The following is a 23,408-nucleotide window of genomic DNA, read 5'->3' as shown; positions in this document are numbered from 1 at the left end:
AAGAGTATAACTGCTGAAAAGGTTTTCACCAAACGGTACTACGTTACAAGTTCTAGGACTGTATTTGAATTACCTGGAAACTCACTTATGTAGTAGCCCTCATTTTCTGAAGATGCTGAACAAGTCAACATATATTTGTTAAGCTTCATTTTTAGTGCCTGGGCAATATAATGTGGCTGCAAGAAGGGCAGTCACTTACCTCCCTGTGCCTTGGTTTTCTCACCTGTAAAATGGGGGACAACAATAATACCGACTTCAAAGGAGTGTTGAGTTAATATGCGTAATGAGTTAATATATGTAAAGCTCTTAGTGTACAGTGAGCATCACATAAGTGTCAGTTCTTGTGATGCTGATTAATCAAGAGCTGTGTAAGACCCTAGGATCTAATCACAACAGTGATCTGATTCTTGCCCTCATGGAGCTTATAGTCTAATAAGGGACCACAGCAGTAAAAATATCACACAAACAGAATAGCAAATTGCAGTAAGTGCTATGAAAGAGACCATAAGAGAATAAAAGGAGAAGCCAATCTGGTCTCATGTGAGGGGGTGTGGATCACAGTGTCAACGGTTTTTCTGAAGGAGTAATAACATCTGAGTTAAGATCTACAGGAACGGGGGAAGGAAGGGAAGAATTTCCTGGGCAGAGGAAACAGCCTATATGAAAGCCCTGAGACTGAAAATAATTTGCTGTGTTCGAGGACCTATCGGGCCAGTGCTGCTGGAGAGAGAAAGCAGAGCGGGGAATGGGACAAGGAGGGGCTGGGGAAGCAGACAGAAGGCCTAGTGTGTGTGGAATTCCCTGGCGGTCCAGTGGTTAGGACTTCACGCTTCCACTACAGGGGACACGGGTTCGATCCCCGGTCAGGGAACTAAGATACTGAAAGCCGCACGGTGTGGCAAAAAAAAAAAAAGAAGAAGGCTGAGTGTGTACTTGTATGGAGTGGGCCACAAAATCCATGTTTTATTTGTTTCCTATGCAGCTCACAGAAAGAGCAGGAGGGCATGCTGTTCATACAGGTGTAAACGCAGATCCCGGAGGGAAAAGCGCTCCTGGAAGCTGAAGCGTTAGGTATACCAGTCTGTGTTCACACCCCAGGTGAGTCTCTTCTGGTGTTTTCATTGATACTAACGCCAGACTAGTGTTGCTTAGCCGGTTTACAGCTGAACAGGAGCATGACACGCCGAAACTTCATGGGGGAGTTTAACAATGCTGGTTTTGTGGCAAAATGTGACCTACAGAACAACCTCCAACGCGAGGTCTCTTGCTTTCGAGACCCCTCCTCTGAGGGACTTCTCTGTCCAGACCCCATGCACGGGATCACAAAGCCCCCTCGGAAGGAGTGAAGCAGGCCCCCTCCTCTCTTTTTCCTCTCCAGGGGACTCCCTCTCTGCAGTACCCGCAGTCGCTTCCAGGGCTAGTTTTGCTACAGGCAGCAGAAATCCAGTGGGCACTAACCTCAGGGATCGACGTTTAGTCCCAGATCACGGGCTCACGTTCCTCAGGCAGGTTGGCAAGGACATGCAGTATTTATCAGTCTCTTCCAGGCACTCCCTGGTTCACGCTTCTTCCTGTTGACCGACTCTTCTACGTCCAACTAACTTGCTGGTTCACCTATTTCAACCCCACCCCACACTGGACTCTTTTCTCCTACAGATACACAGAAAGAAGGGTCCTGTTTTGCACGAGGCCCTGGAGCCTCAAGGCCTATAAGACTCCTGCCTTCAAGGAGTTTACCATCTAGCAGAGAAACAGTGCAACACCGGGGAAAAGACGGCAGGTTCCATGACTGTGCCTTCCAGAAGCTGACCTGGCAGCATGCCCGGGCCATGCCCAGAGCAGTTCCTTAAGATTCTGAGCCCACACTTCCCTGCTCAGGCCTCCTGCTCACTCCTTCGCCTGTCCTGTGTTCATGCAACCCCAAAACCTGCTAATCATCCTTTAAACTCCAAGTTAAGGGAATTCCCTGGAGGTCCAGTGGTTAGGACTCCGCACTTTCACCGTTGAGGGTGCGGGTTTGTTCCTTGGTTGGGGAACTAAGATCCCACATGCTGCGTGGCACAGCCAAAAAAAAAAAAAGAGAAAAACTGAAAAAAAAAAAAAAAAATTAAACTCCAAGTAAAATACCCCAAGGTATCCCCACGAGCCTGGCACATGCTCAACAGATGTTTTTTGGACCAAGGAAGCTGAAAGACAATGAGACAGGGCACAGGAATATGTGTCCTGGTTTGGGCTCTGAGCAAGTCATTAAACTTCTCTGGGCATCAGTTTCTGATTCTATAAAGTAAGAAGCCTGGGTTAGGGACCTCCCTGGTGGCGCAGTGGTTAAGAATCCGCCTGCCAATGCAGGGGACACGGGTTTGAGCCCTGGTCCGGGAAGATCCCATATGCCGCGGAGCAACTAAGCCCGTGCGCCACAACTACTGAGCCTGCGCTCTAGAGCCCGTGAGCCACAACTACTGAGCCCACGTGCCACAACTACTGAAGCCCGCGCGCCTAGAAGCCCGTGCTCCACAAGAGAAGCCACCGCGATGAGAAGCCCGCGCACCGCGACGAAGAGTAGCCCCCGCTCGCCGCAACTAGAGAACGCCGGCGCGCAGCAACGAAGACCCAATGCAGCCAAAAATAAATAAATAAATAAATTTATTAAAAAAAAAAAGAAGAAGACTGGGCTGGATGTGCCCTGTAGCTCAGAAGCATGACGATCCATGGCTTAGCAGGCCCTCAACTCTCCTCACGCTTTACTGTAGATTCTTCCAGCCCCCAACCGATCAAAACATGCTCAAACCCCACACGAGAATGAGGGTTTAGGAGTCTTGATGCCTTTGAACACAGTCATGCCCGATCCTGGTCTTTCAACATCCCAGTGTCCCCACTTATCTTTAACTATTGCAACACTGGAAATTAGTAATAATCTGATTCACTTTAAGGTTCAGGGTGGGGGAAAAGAAACACCATAGAAATCGACTGATGTTATGCAGGAGGAGGTGGGTGACTCTCAAGTACACGTACTTGCCATAGACTCTAGAACCAACCACCTCCTAAACCGAAAGGGAGATCTCTGTGCTTCTCCAAACCACAAATCGGGTAAGTGACTGAACTCCCCCCACCCCGCCCCCCTCACCAAAAGCCCCAGAGACTTCCAAGTACTGAACCATCAGATAAGGATGACATAGGGTTGGTTTTAGAAGCGGCTGTGGTTTGGTCCCCAGTTCGAGTACCAAAACTACAGATAAACTTGTTCTTAATCTCTCTGTGTAAAGAAAACCATTTTCTTCTTTGCAAAACCAGACCAGAGCAAGTGGAAAACGAACTCTAACAGAGTGACTGGATGAGGTCACTGGATTGTTCAGAGGGAGGCGGTGCCTTCGAGGTCAGATTCCCTAAACCTGGCTTTATGCCTTTCTTGCAGTATTTGAATTTATCTGGAGATCTTATAAATACTTCTACAATAGAAAAAAACTATTTAATTTTGTTTGTAAAAATAATATATATATAGGTACTTCCCTGGTGGTCCAGCGGTTAAGAATCTGCCTTCCAATACAGGGGACGCGGGTTTGATCCCTGGTTGGCGAACTGAGATCTCACATGCCGCAGGGCAACTAAGCCCGTGCGCCACAACTACTGAGCATCCATGCGCTCCGCGCCACAACTAGAGAGCCCGCGTGCCGCAACGAAAGATCCCACGTGCCGCAGCTAAGACCTGACGCAGCCATAAATAAATAAATAAATAAATAAATATTTGAAAAATACACACACACACACACACACACACACACACATCACATGTGTACTTGGGAGCAGAACCATCAAAAAATCAAAGAATTGCTGGCTCTGTCCCGAGTCACAGGGCCTTCTGAGGTTTCCTTGACAGGTTTTTAAACTTTCTCTTGTTATGTTACTGTTAAAAATTGACAACAGTTATACTCAATACCTCATTTTTGCTCAGGATTTGCAAACATACATGAGCAGTCAATACCAGGCCGCCTGAAGATTAGATGAGAAACCAACTGGAGGACAAATGAGTATCGTGACCCCAACACTAATGATGGGACGGCACTCAGAGTGTGGGGAGGGCCCAGTGGTCAGGGAAGGCCCCACGCTTCTGCTGGGCCCTGCAGGACCAGTGAGCCATGCCTGGAGAAACCACAGCCCACTGCTGGGGCAACTTCCAGGCCCCCATCTCCCTTGCTCTGCCCTACGTTTTCTTTCTTTCCACAGGATTTTATCACCTTCCCACATTCTATATATTTAGTATTTATCATGCTATTGTTTCTTGTCTGTCTTCGCCAAGGAGATGGAAGTTTCACGAGGGCAGGAGTCTTTGTTTTGTTCGTTGATGTGTCCCAAGACCCTCAAGCAGTGCTTGGCATATAATATGTACTCAATAAAACTGGGGGATGAACCAATGGATGAACAGCTGGGCTCCATTACATTCTGGAGCTGGGGAGCTGGGCGGCTCAAAGCAGAGCAGCCTGCCACCTTCCCCCACCCATCGAGGAGGGAGTGTGAAACAGTACAGCTGGGGGACTCGTCCCTTTAACCTAAATGGTTCCTAATTCGAAGACATTTAGAAATAGGCCCACTGAAGAGATTTTCTAGTTCCATGGCCCTGTTCTACAGATGAGGAAACAGAGGGGAAATAACGCGTTTGTCCGAAGTCTCCCAGCACCCAACCCCTCACCTCCCAACTCCCACTCACTGGAAAAATACATTTTTATCGTGTGGGTCAAAACACGTACAAAAACAGAAGACTGTGTCTATAAATGACATTTCGAAACAGCTAAAATGACAAACTATGCCAATCTACCTACTTAATGAGCACAGAACTGGAGCTGCCGCTTGGGATTTCCTTTAGAATGGAGTTCGGTTGAGAAACACAGACCTCGGCCCGGAGTTCACCCAGGTGTTCGGTCAAATGCCGAGCTCCGTTCAGAGGCTGACCTCAGGCACTTCCCTGAAGGTCCAGTAGTTAAGACTCCGTGCTTCCACTGAGCGGGGGACCTGGGTTCGATCCCTGGTCGGGGAACTAAGATCCCACAAGCCGTGTGGGTCGGCCAAAAAACGAGGCTGACTTCAAAGGGGGACCTTCCAATTCTACTGACCTTTGTCCACATGGTTCCAGCAGAGTTTAGATTTGGTCCAGCCCAGTCCATGTGAGTTTTAGAAGTGAGTTTCCTCTTGTTCCTAAACCAGCTCTTAGGATTCTTTGAGTCATAACTGAGGTGCAGCGGCTGAGACGGGGACCAGCCATCTCCTGCAGGGCCTTCTGCGGTGCGGCCTTCCAACGGTGCACCTACAGTAAAAACCCTTCAGGCTGCGAGGCCGGTGACCGTCCAGATACCCAGGTCTCACACAGAGAGCGGAAGGAGAGCATCACAAACTGGGCCCTCCGGCGATTTGCTTCCAACGTACATGTTCTCATCCTGATAAGAAATCCCCTTTTTGTTGATATGCTTCATTCTTGTACTTTAACTGTCCAACTTACTCCTTCCGCAAATTTCTCCCATACCCGGTCCCCTTGGCTACTTCACTCTGGCTAGAGAAGGCTCTTTTCAAACTTGAAGGATGATTTTACCCACCAGGTAAAACCAGGTATGTGAAGGAACCTGGAAAACAGTATTGTTTGGATTCCTTAGGCCTCCTAATGTACGGAGAAGGCAAAAATAATAAATAAGCATAAGTGGAACTTTAAATAATTCCAAACATCTTATAATTCAGTAACTAAGTGTATTTGAATTTAAGGTCAGTTGGCAGTTAAAGCTGATTCTTTAAAAAGCAAATTCAGTAGTTAGTACTCAAAAAAAAAAATATCCATCTGTCTGGAATTACTTGCTCTTTAAAAGTTGGGCAACATAGTATACTAGAAAACACATAATGCTAGGTTCTCTATTTCTAGTTCTGCCACTAACTAGAAGAATGTTATCAGTCCTAACTTCTCCGTAAAAAAAGCCAAAGGCTGGCTCTGGTTTGGTCCAGGGCTCTGTGACATCACAGGGCACAGGTGGACACAATGGCTGTGTCCAGGACAAAGGAACAGGACTTACTTGATGGCCTCAACCTGGCTGCATGGTAGAATCACCTGGGGTTTAAAAAAACTTTTTTCTTTTTTAAAGAAAGGATGCCGACCTCCACCCCTGGAGATTCTGATTTCATTCATCTGAGGTGGGACCTTGGCACGGGGTATTTTAAAAGGTCCCCAGGTGACTCAGTCAGCCGGGGTAGAGAAGCACTGCCTCAAGTAACACATTCCCGGTTGCAGCTGTGGCCTCCCAGACAGGTGTTTCTCTCACTCCCGGAGGCCCCTCAGGAATCACGGGTCATTTGCTTTAAGAGGAAGGAGATCTGAGTTAGTTTGGTCAACAAAGTCCTCTGACCCAACTGGAGATCAATGACAATGCCAGGTTCGAGGGATCTGACGGCACTATTTGTTCAGATAATGTATGAAAAAAATCCGGTTTCCATGACAAGCATTCCCGCAGCCTGGACAAACAATGATTCCCTCATCTGAAATAGAGAGGGAAAATAATCCACTGAGGGAAGGGGTGGTTTTGAATGATAATTATAAATTAGTCTAGTAACTAGGGAAATCATGTTTAATACAGAAGAGGACAACCCTGGATCAAGGTTCATTTTTTAAGAGTGAAACATCATGCTGAGTAAAAAATGAAACTGACTTGGAATAATCACAGACCATTTATCTCCTGGGGTTTGGCAGTGGGAAAATTAACCTCATGACTGATATGAGGGGCCTATCAAGAGAGCACCACACACTGGGGGTCACGTCCACCCAAGCAAGTATCCTGGAACCCCTCTCATTGTGTAGAAAGAAACGCTATTGATAAGATCTCACTAAAGAATACAGATTACAGCTAAAGCAACATTTTCCTTATCCCCCAGCAAATCCACAGCCCACGTTGCCTGATGATAAAAGAGCTCCTTGTCTTATTGGTCTTCAAGAGCCTCAAAGAGAAATTCAATCAATACTTGCTGAGTGCCCACTACAGGGGGTACGGCCGACTCACCGTGCTAAATGCCAGAGAGGATGTAAAGATAAGCAAAACACAGTCCCTGCCCTCTAGGACAAACCAGCAAGAGAAGTGCACCACCCCCATGCAGGGCACTTTCCTGGCCTCCTCCTCTCTCCCTCACTACCCTCTCCCGAGACCCACCTGAGCTAACTGAGGTCCCTCTATTGTGGCCCAAGGCTACTCTCTCTCCTGTCATCATATACCCACTTCCTGGTGCCAGCACTTGGTGGGAGGTGGGGCCTCTGCAAAGGCGAACACCCCAGACCCGGCCTGATCGTTCAAGAGTTCTACCTTTTCAGGATCCCTTGCCGAAGGCTGTGACTGCAGGATGGAAAAGAAACTTTGGTTAAAGGCTTCGAAGACATGAACTTTCGGTTTTACTATTCCAGAATCATTTTGGGGCAAGATCTTACTGAAAAACATGCACCTGCTTGGATATTATTAGACCTCAAGCAAAGAAAAGAGCTTAAACTGAGAACTTGGTGTAAGGGCCTCTTAACCTGTATTTCTCCCCGTGATTGCAGGATTCGGTTGATATCCCTGATGGAGATGCTCAGGGTAAAGCAGTGTTTCCATCCCAAATCTGCATCTTTCTCTGACTGAAACAAAGGGTAAGAGGCTGCGACTCTCCTGGAAGGAACAAGAGCATCGTCTGAGCATTTCCCCAAGCTTACAGGAAAGCCTACTTTCTTCTCTTCTGGTCCTTCTCTAGATCCCATCTCTCACTGCAACATGGCTTGGCCACCTCCTCAGGTGTGACTGGGGTATCTGGACTTATTTGTTTTAACAGATGTACCAGGACATAAGCACTGCAGGGGCTGCTCTTCAAAGGGAAGCAGGAGGATCAGACTCAGGGTTCAGTTCTGCCACTGGCGCCTGACCACGGACAGGTCACCGGTCCCGTCTGGCCTCAGCTTCCTCATCTGTGTGCTCTGGGAACACAGCAGAGCAGTGACTGTTCAACTTGGGAGGACAGGGCGATGCCTGAGTGAGGGTGGTACGTGCCCCAAAATACCACCCTTGAAGGTTCTAACCTGCTCGCACTGTGGTCATGCATCCCGTTCCTTACGTGGGGGTGGGGCGGGGAAAATATTAAGACTTATTGGTCTAAACCAGCAAGATCCCTTCTAGGAGTCTAACATACTCGGACGGGAAGCTAAACATTTATCCATACGTGCTACCTCTGCTCACAGTACATCTGGAAGTTTTTGGAAATTACCTTCAAAGAATATACTTTTGAATCCTCTTAAGTGGTAGAAAGTCTCTCATTGGTTTTTAGAAACAACCAAGAATCCAAGTGTCCTCGATAAATTGTGCAATCAAGCTGGGTAATAACAGTATTGATCAAAACTTCAGTGTGGACCACGTCAAAGTTACATTCAAGCAGAGACTAGAAGGAATTGTGTAAGGATAATAGGCTTAATAATAAATATTTGCTTTTTTAGGGTTTTTTTCATTTTAAAGTTGAATTATTAAATGAAGTTTAAAAAAAAGTTAAAAAAATAAAAAATAAAGACTAATTTGTTTGACATGAACATTGACCCTGAAGGGGTTATTACTTTGAAAGAGACAACACTCTTTTGGATGAGTAAGTCCAGGTACGTTTGTGGGAAAAACAAAACAAGACGCCAACAAATATTTCACTTTATTGTCAAGTGGTATGTTCATTTTGCTAGGAAAAACAGCTGTATGGACAAGCTATATGTTTTAAGAACTATGGCCTCCAAAAGAGACAAACAATGCATCAACTTCTGATTTACGAACAGTCTTGAGTCAAAATTTTAAATGGCCTCATAACCAACTACCAAAAGAATCTTGGGAATTCCCTGGCAGTCCAGTGGTTAGGACTCAGTGCTTTCACTGCCGTGGTCCAGGTTCAGCCCCTGGTCAGGGAACTAAGATCCTGCAACCTGCGCGGCACGGCCAAAAAATAATAATAATAATCATCTTTTCTGCAGGAGGTGGGCTACCCTTAAAACCAAACTCACAGAATTATCCCGAGGTATTTCAGAGTGCTCATGGGAGCCACATCTGCTAGAAAGCTGATCTGAAACCACTGCAGACCAAAGGACCCTGCAAACAAGCTATTAACAAATCAGAATAAAACATTTTCTCAATAGCTTTTAGGTACATAGGGTGTCATAAAGAAACTGTTGTGGTTATTCAGGTCTTCAAAATATAAGCAAAATAAAACCTAAACATTCCATTTTCAGACTTAAAATCCACCCTGCTAAAAGAAAACAGCTTACTTTAAAATGGCTATCATGAAACCAATTTAAGGTTAGTTCTGTGCTTTTTAAAACATCTAATATCGCTTGGGGGCTGGAGGAGGGGACTGTAAAAGAGTACATATGACAAGCAAATTCCAGTTCTAGGAATTTATCCCAAGAAAATAATTAAGCAGTTAAGATGGGCTCAAGAGTTTAGCAGTAAGGTTTATCACAATTGTTTATAGTAATGAAAATTAAAAACAGCCTCAATATCTAAATGGTTGAACGGTCAAATTACGGTATACTCTTTCACAGAAGTATCACACAGCCAGTGAGAATAATGTTGTAGAATTAAATTTACTGACACAGAAAGATCCATGTTATATTCCAGTTTGGGGAAGAAAAACATTATCTCTGCAAATATGTGCACATAAAAATGTCTAGAAGGACATATATCAAGATATGAGGGCTTCCCTGGTGGCTCAGTGGTTAAGAATCCGCCTGCCAATCCAGGGGACACGGGATTGAGCCCTGGTCAGGGAAGATCCCACATGCCGCGGAGCAAATAAGCCCTTGTGCCACAACTACTGAGCCTGTGCTCTAGAGCCCGTGCTCCGCAACAAGAGAAGCCACCGCAATGAAGAGTAGCCCCCGCTCGCCGCAACTAGAGAAAGCCCGCGCACAGCAATGAAGACCCAACGCAGCCAAGAATAAAAAAAAAAAAAAAAAAGATATGAGTAGACTAGTCATCAGAGAAATGCAAACCAAAACTAAGGAGTTACAACTTCCCCACCACTAGGATAACTATAATAAAAAAGACAGATAATATCAAGTGTTGGGCATCTTTATGTCAGAGCTAAGACTTACATGTTAGACTGTTACAAGACAATAAAACTAACTTGACTTTAAAAAAATATATATCAAGTGTTGGGGAGGATGTAGAGAAATTGGAACCCTCCTACACTGCAGGTGGGAATGTAAAATAGTGCAGCTGCTTTGGAAAACAGTTTGCTAGTTCCTCAAAAGGTTAGACAGAGGGTTACCGCATGACCCAGAAATCCCACTCTTGGGTATATACCCAAGAAAAGTGAAAATCCATGGCCATTCAAAAATCTGTACCCAAATGTTCACAGCAGCATTATTCATAACAGCCAAAAAGGGGAAACCCAAATGTCCATCAAATGAAGAACAGATAAACAAAATGTGGTATATCCACATAATGGAATATTTATTCATCAATAAAAAGGAACAAAGCACTGACACAGGCTACAACATGGATGAACCTTGAAAACATTACACTAAGTGAAAGAAGCCAGACACGGAAGACCACATGTAGCATGATTCCAATTATATGTAATGTCCAGAACAGGCAAATCTACAGAGACAAATGTAGATCAGTGGTTACCAGGCGCTGGGAGGTTTGTGGGAAATGGGGAGTGACAGCTAATGGGTGTGGAGCTTCTTTTGGGGATGACGAAAATATCATAAAATTGATAGTGGTGGTGGCTGCACAATTCTGTGAATATGTTAAAAGTCATTGAACTGTATATTTTAAATGGGTGAATTGTATGCTATGTGAATTATAGCTCAATAAAGCTGCTAAAATGTTAATAGAGGTAATGTTTGGGTAATAGAATTATAGATATGTTGTGCTTTTTTTAAATTTAGACTATCTATGCTTTCTTTTTTCTTTATTACCACAAATATGATAATACTTTGAGAGGTTTTTTTTCAAATCTTCCCATGTTATCATACAGAAAGCACCAAACACACAAAAGATTTGAAGAAAAGGAAATCCACCTTTCTTATAATAGTGGAAAAACTGGAAAGAACCCATATGACCCCAGTAGGGTGATCACCAGGCAAAGCATGGCTTATTACCACATCAACCCTGCTCAGCTATGACCCCAGTCCCTAACCTGAGGCTGGGCACAGAAGGCTCAAATGCTTTCTGAGTGGATGACGGTTTACTAAGGTGCTACTGAAAGTGACAAATACAATGGTGCACTCAGAACATTTCCAAACAGGTCACAGGAGACATTCTGTGAAAAAAAAAAAAACTGAACAAAAATACAGAACACAGGGACTTCCCTTGTGGCGTAGTGGTTAAGCATCCGCCTGCCAATTCAGGGGACACGGGTTCGAGCCCTGGTCCGGGAAGATCCCACGTGCCGCGGAGCAACTAAGCCCCCATGCGCCACAACTACTGAGCCTGTGCTCTAGACCCCGCGAGCCACAGTTACTGAGCCCGCGTGCCACAACTACTGAAGCCTGCGCACCTAGAGCCCGTGCTCCACAACAAGAGAAGCGACCGCAATGAGAAGCCCGCGTGCAGCAACGAAGAGTAGCCCCCGCTCCCCGCAACTAGAGAAAGCCCACGCGCAGCAACAAAGACCCAACACAGACAAAAAAATTTTTAAATAAATAATTAATTAAATAAATAAAAATACAGAACACATTTTTACACTGTTCGACTTGCTGTGTCTTTGTACATGAACAAAGATCATAAGATAATCAGAAGTGATGCAGAGGCTGTGTAAAAGGAACTTAAAATTTTAAAAAGTCATGTAAGCAAGGACCTTGGGATTTTTTGTTTGTTTTTGTATGGTATCTGGGGGGGGGGGGCGCATTTTAAGTTCTACTTTTCCCAGTCCGTATGTGGTCTGGTGCACTCACTCATTTACTCTGAGCATGTGTTGCTCTGAGGCAGCAAAGTCTGAAACCAAACATGGGGTATAGGTAAAGATAAAGATAGGAAAAAAAAAAATCCCCAGCCCCTGGGAAATACAGCCAACCAGCATGTTTATTATTCACAGACTACGATTCACTGTCCCTATTTTTTAAGCCAGCCTCATACTCTAATCATATTGCTAGGTTACAGGCCCCGAGTTATGCGTGCATAATAAAAACAGAATCCATCAAAATGATACATTAGGCTTTTCTCCCCTATATCATCTCTTTAGGGAGAACATTTGATCATTATAAAACACACACAATATTAAGCCTAAGGATTACTGTGGATTCCCCAAACCAAAGAGGTTTCCAATGAAAATGAAATAGTTATCCAATGATTCTTCAACCTGAAGAATGGAGAGGCCATCGGAGGCATGCAAATAACTATAACCCCCAGGCCCATGCACGTGGCACTGTTCTGTTCAGACATGAAGAAACCTTTACATAGCTCACTGGCTTTATATTCGGGAATATGGTCTACCGTCGAACTTTCTCAAGAATCACTCTCATACACATTTTTTCTTGTGCTCTTAGAAGCCATATGACTGCGGAGAGCCTCCTGGGCAGGCGAGTTAATGAAAGAAAACAAACACACGTGCACGACTACAGTCTAATTTCAGGGTCAGCAGTCCTGAGAACACGAGCTGCATGAAACACCCTCTTCACTCTCCTCGTGGCAGCAGTATTAATACGCGATACCTCCTATGAGGATAATTCATGCGGGTGATGACTATCAGGATAAATGATAAGCAAGGCCATTTCTAGTTAAGACTCATGTCTCCGTGTGTTTTTGTACACACGTGATCTGCAGTTCTCCGTGAAGTTGTTTATCCCCCTCTAAAACCAAAACATCGGCTGAATAAAAGAAATTGCATATCCTCTAGCTGAAGAAAGTACCCTGCCTCACGTGCCACAGATCTCTTTGGTACTTGAGAGAAGTGACACCCAAACACTGTACAATGAGGACCACAGGGCAGCAATGATGCAACACAAACCAACATTAGGCACAAGATCCAGGTCTAGGAAGGAGGCGAAAAACTCACTGACTGAATAAGCACCTTCTGGATTAACAAAAGACAGCCCTGAGTGCTTAGTAACACCGATATAACTGCATTTTGGATCCGGTAGCCTGGAGTCTCAGCTTGCAGGTGAGTCAATGTCTGGCTCAGACACACACTGAAGGAAAATCACAATACTGCCTCCTCTGCACTAGTTACTTCATCAATCAAAAAGAAACAGCATCAAAAAATATTCCTTGCTCAGGCATAGTATAACATTGAAAAATGATGACTTAGAGTAAAAAACACCTTTGGGGGGTGGCAAGGAGAATTTACATTATCTGTGATGTGCCAGGTCCCTTCACACCTGTTAGTGTGTTAGCTGTTCCCATTTCATAGATCAGGAAACAGAGTCTCTAAGACTCTGAGCACACAGCTACCAAGGGACCAGAAAGAACTCAGGTTTGTCTGATTTTACAGCCAGTACATTCTGCACAACATCACTGCTGCCTGGTTTAACTGCAAACTCTGCAATACGTTTCATTTAGAATTTTGAAATAATATGTCCCACTATGTTTGGGGATCGAAATTTTTACTGGTAGGTAATTCTGGGAGTGAAATTCTGACCTTTGCCCTAAAAAGCAGTTACACTAAAACATAACCTTTTGATAAGGGTTGGACTCTTTTACCATGAACTCTGAAAAGTTTGGATTTCTAAATACAATTTGGAAATATTTACATGAACCGAAACTACAGTCCCAACTAAGGCTAAATAGTTATTTTTGGTTCTTTAGCCAAAGTTGTTCAATAACTAAAACACTAGACTCCAGTGACAGAATAGCACACGAAAAGATGTGGCAAAGAAAACAATATACAGAAGGCTCTGATGATATGAAATGATTGATTTCCATGTCATACATTTTGGTCACTCTCTTTACACTCTTATTTGTGGACAGATGCCAGGCAGCAGTTAACCAATCCAAGATGAAATGTTCAAGTCCAAAACCTGACCCCAGTGTTGAAGGTGGATTTTTAAAAAATTCAATCAGAAGGAAAACTTAACTGACACGAGTTTTACTGTGAAGTGTGTACAAATTTTCCTTTAAGAAAAACCCCGGGATTTCCCTGGTGGCACAGTGGTTAAGAATCCGCCTGCCAATGGAGGGGACACGGGTTCGAGCCCTGGTCCAGGAAAATCCTATGCCGCGGAGTAACTAAGCCCACGCGCCACAACTACTGAGCCTGCACTCTAGAGCCCACGAGCCAAAACTACTGAGCCCACGTGCCACAACTACTGAAGCCCGGGCGCCTAGAGCCCGTGATCTGCAATAAAGACAAGTCACCTCAATGAGAAGCCTGTGCACTGCAACGAGGAGTAGCCCCCGCTCGCTGCAACTAGAGAGAGCCCGGGCGCAGGAGCGAAGACCCAACGCAGCCAAAAATAAATTAATAAATTATTTTAAATAAATAAATAAATGACCCTGAATTTGAAAAAGGTGGCCTCGTATTACTTCAGCTGTTTCCAAATTCTTGTTACCCCAAGAGCACGGACTATTATTTACCTAAAATGCATAACCTCCAAAGAGTTCATGCTGTGGCACTCAGGTATACACATGTCAATCCTCCACCTGGACACCTGGTACCTGATACACCATATTAAAAAGTACACAGTGGAGGTCATTAAACAGAACCTGCTCCAATGCACCGTACCCACATCCTGAACAATACGTTTTGTTTCTTTTTTTTTTTTAAACCACTCACTAATTTAGGTTCTTCCAACCAGAAGGGGAAAAAAAGCCGTCTGTCCACAAAATGTCCTCCCAGCCACGGTGCCCGAATCCACAGCCTGAGTGAAGGCCTGAAAGTTAAATAAATGTAAACCAGGCTCTTCTCTCCAGAAAAAGATGAAAAGACTTTTTGGACAGCCCCACGGTGCTCTCCCGTGAGGAGACAGTCTTTCGTTTAAAGTTTCGAAGCGGCTTCACTGCTGTCCCATATGGGGTCTTGAAAAAAAGAGTACCATTCCCACCGCTTAACCTGCTTAACGATGTCTTGCTGCCTGAAAGGAAGCCCGCCGCCTCCAATGCCAAGAAACCTGCAAGGCAGGTAAGCAGGATCAAGCTCTAGGGTAAGAACGCTTACCCACTTCCAGTGGCATTCGTTTCCCAAAGTTCTCGCATTTTGAAAAGTTCAAGCGAAGATTACAAACGCAAGACATTCCCTTTCCCTTGGTTACAGGGCCCTTTCTGCCCTTCCTCCGCGGCCACCGCCAGGCCGAGTTGGCGCCCACCGGCGGGAAGGGTCCGGCAGGTGGGGCGGCCTCCCAAGGGCCCGGGGCCTTCTGGAGACCCCGAGGTGCCGCTAGGATGACACAAAGTTGCGCCGGAGAGCACACGGCCCGGGAGGCGCTGCTCGTGACAGCCGCGCTGGCCCGCGAGGCCCCTGGGTGGCGGACGCCTCGGCGGGGCCGGCGTGGCCGCCACTCCGGCCGGTCAGGAGGCCGCCACTCCCCGCCTGGCGCCGTCTCCGCCCGGGCGCACGGAGCCTGGGGCCGCCGCCGCCGCCGCCGCGCTCCCGGCTCGGACCCCGGCCCGCCCCGCGCCGTTCCCCACCCCAACCTTCCCGGTCACTCACCCCGGGGCTGGGCAGCAGCAACGCCAGCAGCAGCAGCTGCAGTCGGGCAGGCATGGCGAGGACTCGGCCCTGGCTCCTGGCCGGTCCGGCCGGCTCCATGGGGGCGGTGCGGGCGGGCAGAGGACGGGGCGGGGGCGCCGCGACGACAGCGCGGCGGCGGCCGGGACTCTGCAGACGCAGAGCTAACTAGGCGGTGGTGGCACCCCCATTCCCGGCCCTATAAGTGCCGGGCGCCGGCGCTTCTTCCGGTCGGGGCGGGGCAGGAGGCGGGGCCGGCCTAGGGGCAGGCCGGGGATTGGGCGGGGCCCAGGCTTGGGGGCGGGCTGGGGCTGGCCCGGGCGGGGCTGTCGCTGGAGGGGCGGGGTTATAGGCGGTGCCAAAGGCGGCTTGGGCCTCCGGCTGGCCTTGACTGCCCCGGCCGCGGCGGCAGGAGAAGAGCACCAGGCTTCTGCGTCGGGCATCTAGGGACGCTGAGCGATCGAGGCAAAGAGCTTGTCTGAGGGCAAGGGGAGACCGGCAACCCCGCCACGCGGGCGCATTCCCTGCCCCAGGCGGTCCCAGTGATCCCGTTGAGAGATCCGCTGCGTCAGACTTGATCAGGAAAGGCCAGGAGACAGCCGGTGCCGAGTGTCCAGAGTCCCCGCTCCGTCTTCCCGCCGTGGTGGGATCGTCAGCGACCTCCGGAGTGAGGGTCGGCAGCTGGCAGGGGATTCCTGCAACCCGGCGCTTCTGCCCTGCGCGCGGCTATCGCCGAGTTCGCAGCCCTGGGGTCCTCCAGCTGCGCCTCAGTTAGTCCAAAGGACCCTTTCTTTGTCCTCAGGAATTCCCCTCAAATCATGTCCAACAGCCACCAGTTCCCTTTGGAATAACCACGGCCAAATCAAAAATTACAAGCAAAGAAGGAAACCATTTCAGCTGCTGGTGTCATGTGTGTTTATGTGGCATTTGTAGATGTGACCTCGTGAAGCTCACTGGAGGGAGTGGGTTTGTTGTGGGTTTGTCATACAAGGTCCGCTTGAAGGTTGTGGGCTATTAACCTGATGTAAAGAGCCCTGCTGTTTGGTCACTCTGTCCCATGCTGCCCTCCACTTTGATGGAAGCCTCTCTCCAGAGGACATTTGTAACAAGACAGAATAAACTAAGGTTCAGAGCACAACATTTCCATATTCTAGGAGAAAAGGAAAAAAAGGATGGCAGCTTCTCTAATTTTTCTTTTTTGTTTTTTTAATTAATTTATTTTATTTTTGGCTGCCTTGGGTCTTTGTCGCTGCCTGCAGGCTTTCTCTAGTTGTGGCGAGCGGGGGCTACTCTTCGTTGCAGTGCGCAGGCTTCTCATTGCAGTGGCTTCTCTTGCTGCGGGAGCACGGACTCTAGGCGTGTGGGCTTCAGTAGTTGTGGCATGCAGGCTCAGTAGTTGTGGCTCGCAGGCTCTAGAGCACAGGCTCAGTGGTTGTGGCCCACGGGCTTAGTTGCTCCGCAGCATGTAGAATCTTCCTGGCCCAGGGCTCCAACCTGGGTGCCCTGCATTGACAGGCAGATTCTTAACCACTGCACCACCAGGGAAGCCCTCTAATTTTTCTTGACTTGCTCGTATGACAGCCTAAGATTTTTCAGGGTTTGGGGGAAAGGAGTAAGCAATGCTAGAGAAATAAAGAAGCAGGGACTGTATTCAATATCTTGTAATCACCTATAATGGAAAAGAATCTGAAAAAGAATATATATATATATGAATCACTTTCTGTATACCTGAAACTAACACAACATTGTAAAATCAACTATACTTCAATAAAAAATAATATAATTTTTTAAAAAAAGAAGTAGTGGGAGACTGACCAGATATCTGACCTGGGTGCATGTGAATCAATCCTATCCCACTAGAGCAGACAGAAATGCTCATGGTAAACCAAAATCCCATCAACAAAGTTCCCCATTCCCAACTTCATATGCCTGAATCACAGTCAAGGGACTAAACCCTTGCTGGAGAATCCAACACACCAGTTTAAGCGTAGGACAAATCTTGGGAACTGTGAAAGCAGTAGACATTTTGAAAAGTGTTATCTGCATGTCTAAATGCAAACGGAGAGGTTTGAGATTGGCGAGGGGTGTGCAGAAACACAAGCTCCATCACTCCTGACCAGTGTGGCCAGGTGTCCAGGGAGGAGCCCACAGAAAGTGGGAGGAGCTCTTTAATGATTATCCATCCGGCATGCAAGCTGACAACAGGATCTGTAAGACCACAGGGTTGAGTTAAAAGAGAAGCCTGATCACAAAATGCTGCTTTCACATGCCTTCTCTGGTGCTTTTTCTCCGACTGAGTGACTCTAGGAGGGGAACTTTCTGTGCTGGAACTCTGGCAGCCCTTTTACAATTCAAAATGTCACTGTGACCCTGTAAGCACAGCAGATAAAACACAGAGGGGAATGCTTACCTCAATCTGACTCATAAATCAGTTTTAAAGATCCAGTAAAGAAAAAAAAATCCGTTCCAAGGAGACTGGACCAGGTAGGTATATTTATCTTGTACTCATCTGGACCAAATCTCCAGGCCATAACTGCACTGTTATAGGTTCTCAGAATTTCTTATGCACCAGTTAGGTTACTCTTACGCTTAATCAGACAGGCACATGTCTTGTGCCTGTCTCCATTTGACTGGCAACTCACACTGATAAGTTCTGGTTTTATTTACGGCAGCCTTGCCCACAATCTTGTTCCATAGTCAAGTATTGTTTTAGACAGCTTTTTGCTTTTGATAAAGCAAAAGCTGGCATTGCTGATAAATACAGACAGAAATGGAAATATTTTTGCAGGGTGCCTTTGAAGTGGACCTGCCCATAGAAAAGGCCTGAAAATGACCTTTCTGGAAGTTGTTTTAAATAACATCCACTAAACAAGGCAAAGGTCATGGTTTTAGTGTAAAGATAAGCCCTCTTTTTCCACCAAGGTTAAAATATATGTTCAGCAAAGACTGGAGCAGGCAGGACCTGACTATGTCAGTAGAGGGGAGGGAGTGGTGAGAGAAAGTGAGCTAAAATCTTATTTTCACTTCTCTCTAAATCAGTGGCTCCCAAACTTGGAGAGTTTTTTAAAAAATAGATTCCCAACACCTTTTTCTGCCCTCTTCCCCCTACTGATTCCGAATCTCCTGGGGTGGAGCCCTGTGGGGTGGAGACTGTGTGTTTTCCAGTTCCCGCAGGTGATAGGGGCAGCCAAGGTCCTGGAATCCGGCTCACTCAGAATGTCCAGTGTTAATCCCTGTGGCCATTAATCCCTTTTATTTTAGCAAATGTCGCCCTCTAGTGGAAGTTATGATCCAGCCTTCAAATGTTTGTGCCTGTCTCAATTCTGTTTGAAACCCTTCAAAATTTCACTTAAAAATGATTATGAGGTTGGTTTGCAGATAGCTATTTAGTGAGAGAGTAGTTCCCTTTGAAGGAGACTTGAAAGGAAAAGCTAGTAAAACCAGAAAGGAAGGTCATGGTTGAAAGCTTCAGTACCATCTCAAAGGAACAGTGTCTTTACCAGGCTAAATCCACTTTGACTATTTTGAGTGATCTCCACGCTGCCGCTGCTCCCAAACAGACTTGAACTTACAGCACATGTTGAGGGGTGGTTAAGGGATAAATAAAATGATGAAGCAAGAGTTTCTGGTAGCAAGCTAAATGTTTATCTCCTTCATGTCCTAATTTTTTAAGGGAAATTCTTTAAAAGCCACTGTCACTGTGAGCAGTTTGGTTCTTAGGTAAATAGAACCTTGGTTCTTCCTGTTCCAGGATGACTGGATGTGAAGAGATTGTGCCACTCACTCCGGAGAACTTCTCTTTACCACAGAATCCAATCTGCTGTACACTTTTTTGCTACCGCAAAGATGATTCTTATCACAGTTAACATTGGTTGGCTGTGGGCTATTGTTTGGAAATGTGCAAACACATGTTTTATAGGACCAGCTCATGCTATCTGCATAGCAGTTCTATGAGGTAGTGTTCTTAGCCCCATTTTACAGATGATACATTGTAATCTTAAAAGATTAACAGCCAGGTGGGTAACACATAGCTAGTAAGCAGCACAACATGGATTTTTTTTTTTTTTTTTTTTTTTTGGCTGTACCGCACATCATGTGGGATCTTAGTTTCCCGACCAGGGATTGAACCTGGGTCCGTGGCAGTGAAAGTGCTCAGTCCTAACCACTGGACCACCAGGGAATTCCCAGCACAACCTGGATTAGAACTCAGCTGTCAAAAAAAAAAAAAAGAACTCAGCTGTCTACATAACTTCGGAGTTCATTGAGGCAACCACAGATGCTGCAGCCTGCTCCACCATCGCTGGCTGTTACCCTTGCCCCTCCCCCAGCGTAGTGACAAGGTACCATTCTGTGGCCCGTAAATGTGGTTAGGCAGGAGCCCAGACTGCCTTGTCCCTGGAATACTATTAACAAACAGAAGTTTGTACAAATATGTGGTGATAAGGGGCATTGCCTCAAATAACATGTAAGTCTCCTGATCTCACCTGGGGGTTGATTGTGCAAAAGCACAACTCACAGAAGGCACCGACCAGCCACCTGGGAGAGAAGAGTGAGCTTTCCCCTGGGGTTTCTGCCCTGGGAGGGAGCTCAGTCTAATCCTGATTATTTGTTCACTTGCCTCTGAGCTGTTGTATTTTACACCCATTTGTGCTGAGTCTATATGCCACTATGGTGAAGTGTCCATAGTGGTACCAGTGTATTGTATATTAATATTCTCAAAGGGCCAGCTCAGTGCCCACGTGGAAACGACCATCCTCTCAGAGTGCCTCTTCTTCCTCACTGGTCAGTCCCTCCTAATCCCCTGGGATCCAGCTTATTTCAACAGAACTCTCTGGAAACTTCTCTCAAGCAGCTCATATTCTTCCTCCTGCAAAATCCCAGTGGGCTTGCTTTATCTTTTTTACCCTGGGCCTCTCTTCAGTTCACGTATGTTTTTGTTTGGTTTTTGGGTTTTTTTGGCCGTGCCGCCTGACTTGTGGGATCTTAGTTCCCGGACCAGGAATTGAACCCGAGGCCTCGGCAGTGAGAGTGCAGAGTCCTAACCACTGGACTGCCAGGGAATTCCCTCAGGTATGTTAACAGTTCTTTTTTCTTGAACTTTTCCTCCTTGGATAGTACCATTTTCCGGTTTTCCTCCTGTCTCTCTGCTCTTTTTCCTCCTTGCAGACTGTGTTTCTTAAGGCTCAAGATATGTACCTTACCTGTTCTCTCTCTCTCCTTTCTCTCTAAGAGAGCTCATTCACAGACATAACCAAATTTTATTTTTTTTAATTTTTTAAAAAATATTTTTGAGTTTTTTTTTTTTTAATTTTATTTATTTATTTTTTGGCTGTGTTGGGTCTTCGTTGCTGAGCACCAGTTGTGGTGAGCAGGGGCTACTCTTCTTTGCGGTGCGTGGGCTTCTCATTGCGGTGGCTTCTCTTGTTGTGGAGCACAGGCTCTAGGCGTGCGCACTTCAATAGTTGTGGCTTGCAGGCTCAGTATTTGTGGCGCACGGGCTTAGTTGCTCCACAGCATGTGGGATCTTCGCAAGGATCGAACCCGTGTCCCCTGCATTGCCAGGCAGATTCTTAACCACTGCGCCACCAGGGAAGTCCATAACCAAATTTTAGAGGAGAAAGAAACTTTAGCTATAATTTCGTCACCTTCATTTTTCAGATGACCTCATCTTTGACCTCGGATGGTTACCACTAATTCATTAATTTATTCATTCATTCTTTTAACAAATACCATCAAGGGCTTCTGAGTTCAAAGGATTGAAGGAATATCACAGTTCGCAAGCTGGTAAAGGTGATAGGACGTGCAGAGAGAGAACCAATGTACAAGGCCAACTGTGAAAAGTGCAAGGAGGTGAGAATAAACTCAGAAACAGAACTATGGTGTTCAAGAGAGAGATGGGTCTGGTGAAAGGAAGGAGGTGGGATGGATAGAGCAGGGAGGGCTTCATGGAAGAAGTGGTATCTGGGCTAGGCCTTTTGTCAGATTTGATAGGGGAAAGGAATAGTCTAGGGGGAAAGGAGCACCAGAACAAAAGCCTGGAGAAGGGAAAGGACTGTGTGGCTTCATGGAAGCCCCAGCTGCCTCATTAGTGAGCTCGTGTGCTTACTTCGGCAGCACGTATACTAAAAACAAGTGAGCTCATGCTCGACTTCTACCCAGAGGAGCAGCAGGAAATGAGGCAGGGCAGGCAGGATGGGCCAGTGGGTGGGGGCGTTAATGTCAGGCTGGGCTTTCTTAGCAGGCAGCAGAGTGAGACGGGACTGAAGGTATGCTTCGGGGGGAGAGTTTGGGCAAAAGACAGGCATTTGAGAGACATCAGGAGCTGGTTAACAAGGGTTATTTGGGCCTTAATCTAGAGCAAGAAAAAGGAAGGGGGGACCAGGGCTGATACAAGAGACCTTACCAAAGCAGGATGGAAAATATTTGACTGGTGCAGTTAAACAAACAAGAAGATGCAGAAGAAGAAATTCAACAACAGTTATCAAGTGTTTACCATGTTCAAGGGACCGTATTACCGAACTGAACTTGGGTCCACTTGCCCGCCTCAAAGCAAAGCCAATTCACTGACACCAGGTTGTGATGAAGGAAAGCATAGTGTTTATTTGCAGCTCGCCAAACAAGGAGTATGGGAGTGGCTCATGCTCAAAACTCCCTGTTATTGGCTTTCAGGGATGGGTTTTTAAAGGCAACACTTGGGGTGAGGGCTGCAGGGTGCATGACTTTCTTGATTGGTTGGTGGTGAGGTAATAGGGTGATGTTTCAGGAATCTTAATCATCAACCTTCTGGTTTCAAGCAGTTTGGAGTCTACCTGCTTTTGCTCAGCTTATAGTCACCATCCTCCACTTGGGTGGGTGGTCTAATTTCCTGCAGAACTCAAAGATATGTGTGTCAGATCATTACGTACCTCCCCTGAGGAGGAACTAGGACTCTGTTTTATTGCTGAACTGTTGTCATTACTTTTCTTGTTTAACTGATTTTCCTTTGTTTCTGCATTCCTTCACTTCCCTAATTCCCAGGTCCTGCTCAGCTTCAGCTGTTCTCACCATGGAAGGAGAAAGTGAACAGGAATTAGGGTCCGCCTTGGAAAAAGGGCAGATATGCTAGGTGGTACTGGCTCTGCCCTAGTGGGCACCTACCCTGGTGAGGCCAATCATTCTACTCTACTGTGGTAGCTAAGTTTCCAAAGATGGCCCCAAACAATACTTTCCCTCCTTATAAGCCATGCTGCTCTTCCCATCAAAAGTAAGAGCTATTTCCCTTCCCTTTGAATCTGGACTGTCCCCGTGACTGGTGTCCAGAAGTGACATTCTGAGACTTCCCAGCCCAAGTTTAAAGGGCATGGCAACTTCCATTTCCTTCCTCTTGGAATACCTGCTCTTGGATGCTCCCTCTTGGAATCTAGCTGCCATCTTGGGAGAAGCCCAAGCCACACTCAGGCCACATGGAGGAGAATGGAGTTGCTTTAATCAACAGCTCCCAGCTGCCAGCTATCTAGGTGAGCCATTTTGGATGTTTCAGCCCAATCAAGCCCCACGGTGACCACATGGAACAGAAGTCCCTCTCAGCTGAGACGGTAAGCAGAGAGGGTAGGGGGTCTCCAGAGAAAGAGAACCAGGCATGGCTTTCTTGACATAAGAGAAGCCATTATTGGCCTAAGCTATTTTGTGATCTAAGCCTGGCCACAATGCTTGCCCTTGAACAGGTCTCAGTAATTAAAGATCTTAAGGCAAGTGAGGGAATGCAGGAACAAAGGAAACACAGTCAAGAAAAAATAGCTCAGTGA

At 46.4% G+C, this 23,408-nt stretch overlaps 1 protein-coding gene across 3 annotated transcripts in view; it reads right to left on the bottom strand.

Annotated features, from left to right (window-relative positions):
• Positions 1 to 23,408, bottom strand: part of ERN1 (endoplasmic reticulum to nucleus signaling 1) — a 97,261-nt gene that overhangs the window by 67,048 nt on the left and 6,805 nt on the right. For 2 of the 3 annotated variants that reach the window (XR_011071804.1, XM_068529848.1), the window contains exon 2: positions 15,607 to 17,310. Coding sequence is in view for 2 of the 3 variants with exons in the window: in XM_068529848.1 (XP_068385949.1) it covers positions 15,607 to 15,705 (99 nt within the window). In the remaining variant the exon portion in view is untranslated. The remainder of the gene's footprint in view (positions 1 to 15,606; positions 17,311 to 23,408) is intronic. The other variant, XM_068529849.1, reaches the window with a different exon arrangement.

Source organism: Eschrichtius robustus, chromosome 20 (assembly GCF_028021215.1).
Source record: "Eschrichtius robustus isolate mEscRob2 chromosome 20, mEscRob2.pri, whole genome shotgun sequence".
Classification (NCBI taxonomy): Eukaryota; Metazoa; Chordata; class Mammalia; order Artiodactyla; family Eschrichtiidae; genus Eschrichtius; species Eschrichtius robustus.
The sequence above is the reverse complement of the archived record's forward strand: the minus strand, read 5'-3'. Positions and strand labels throughout refer to the sequence as shown.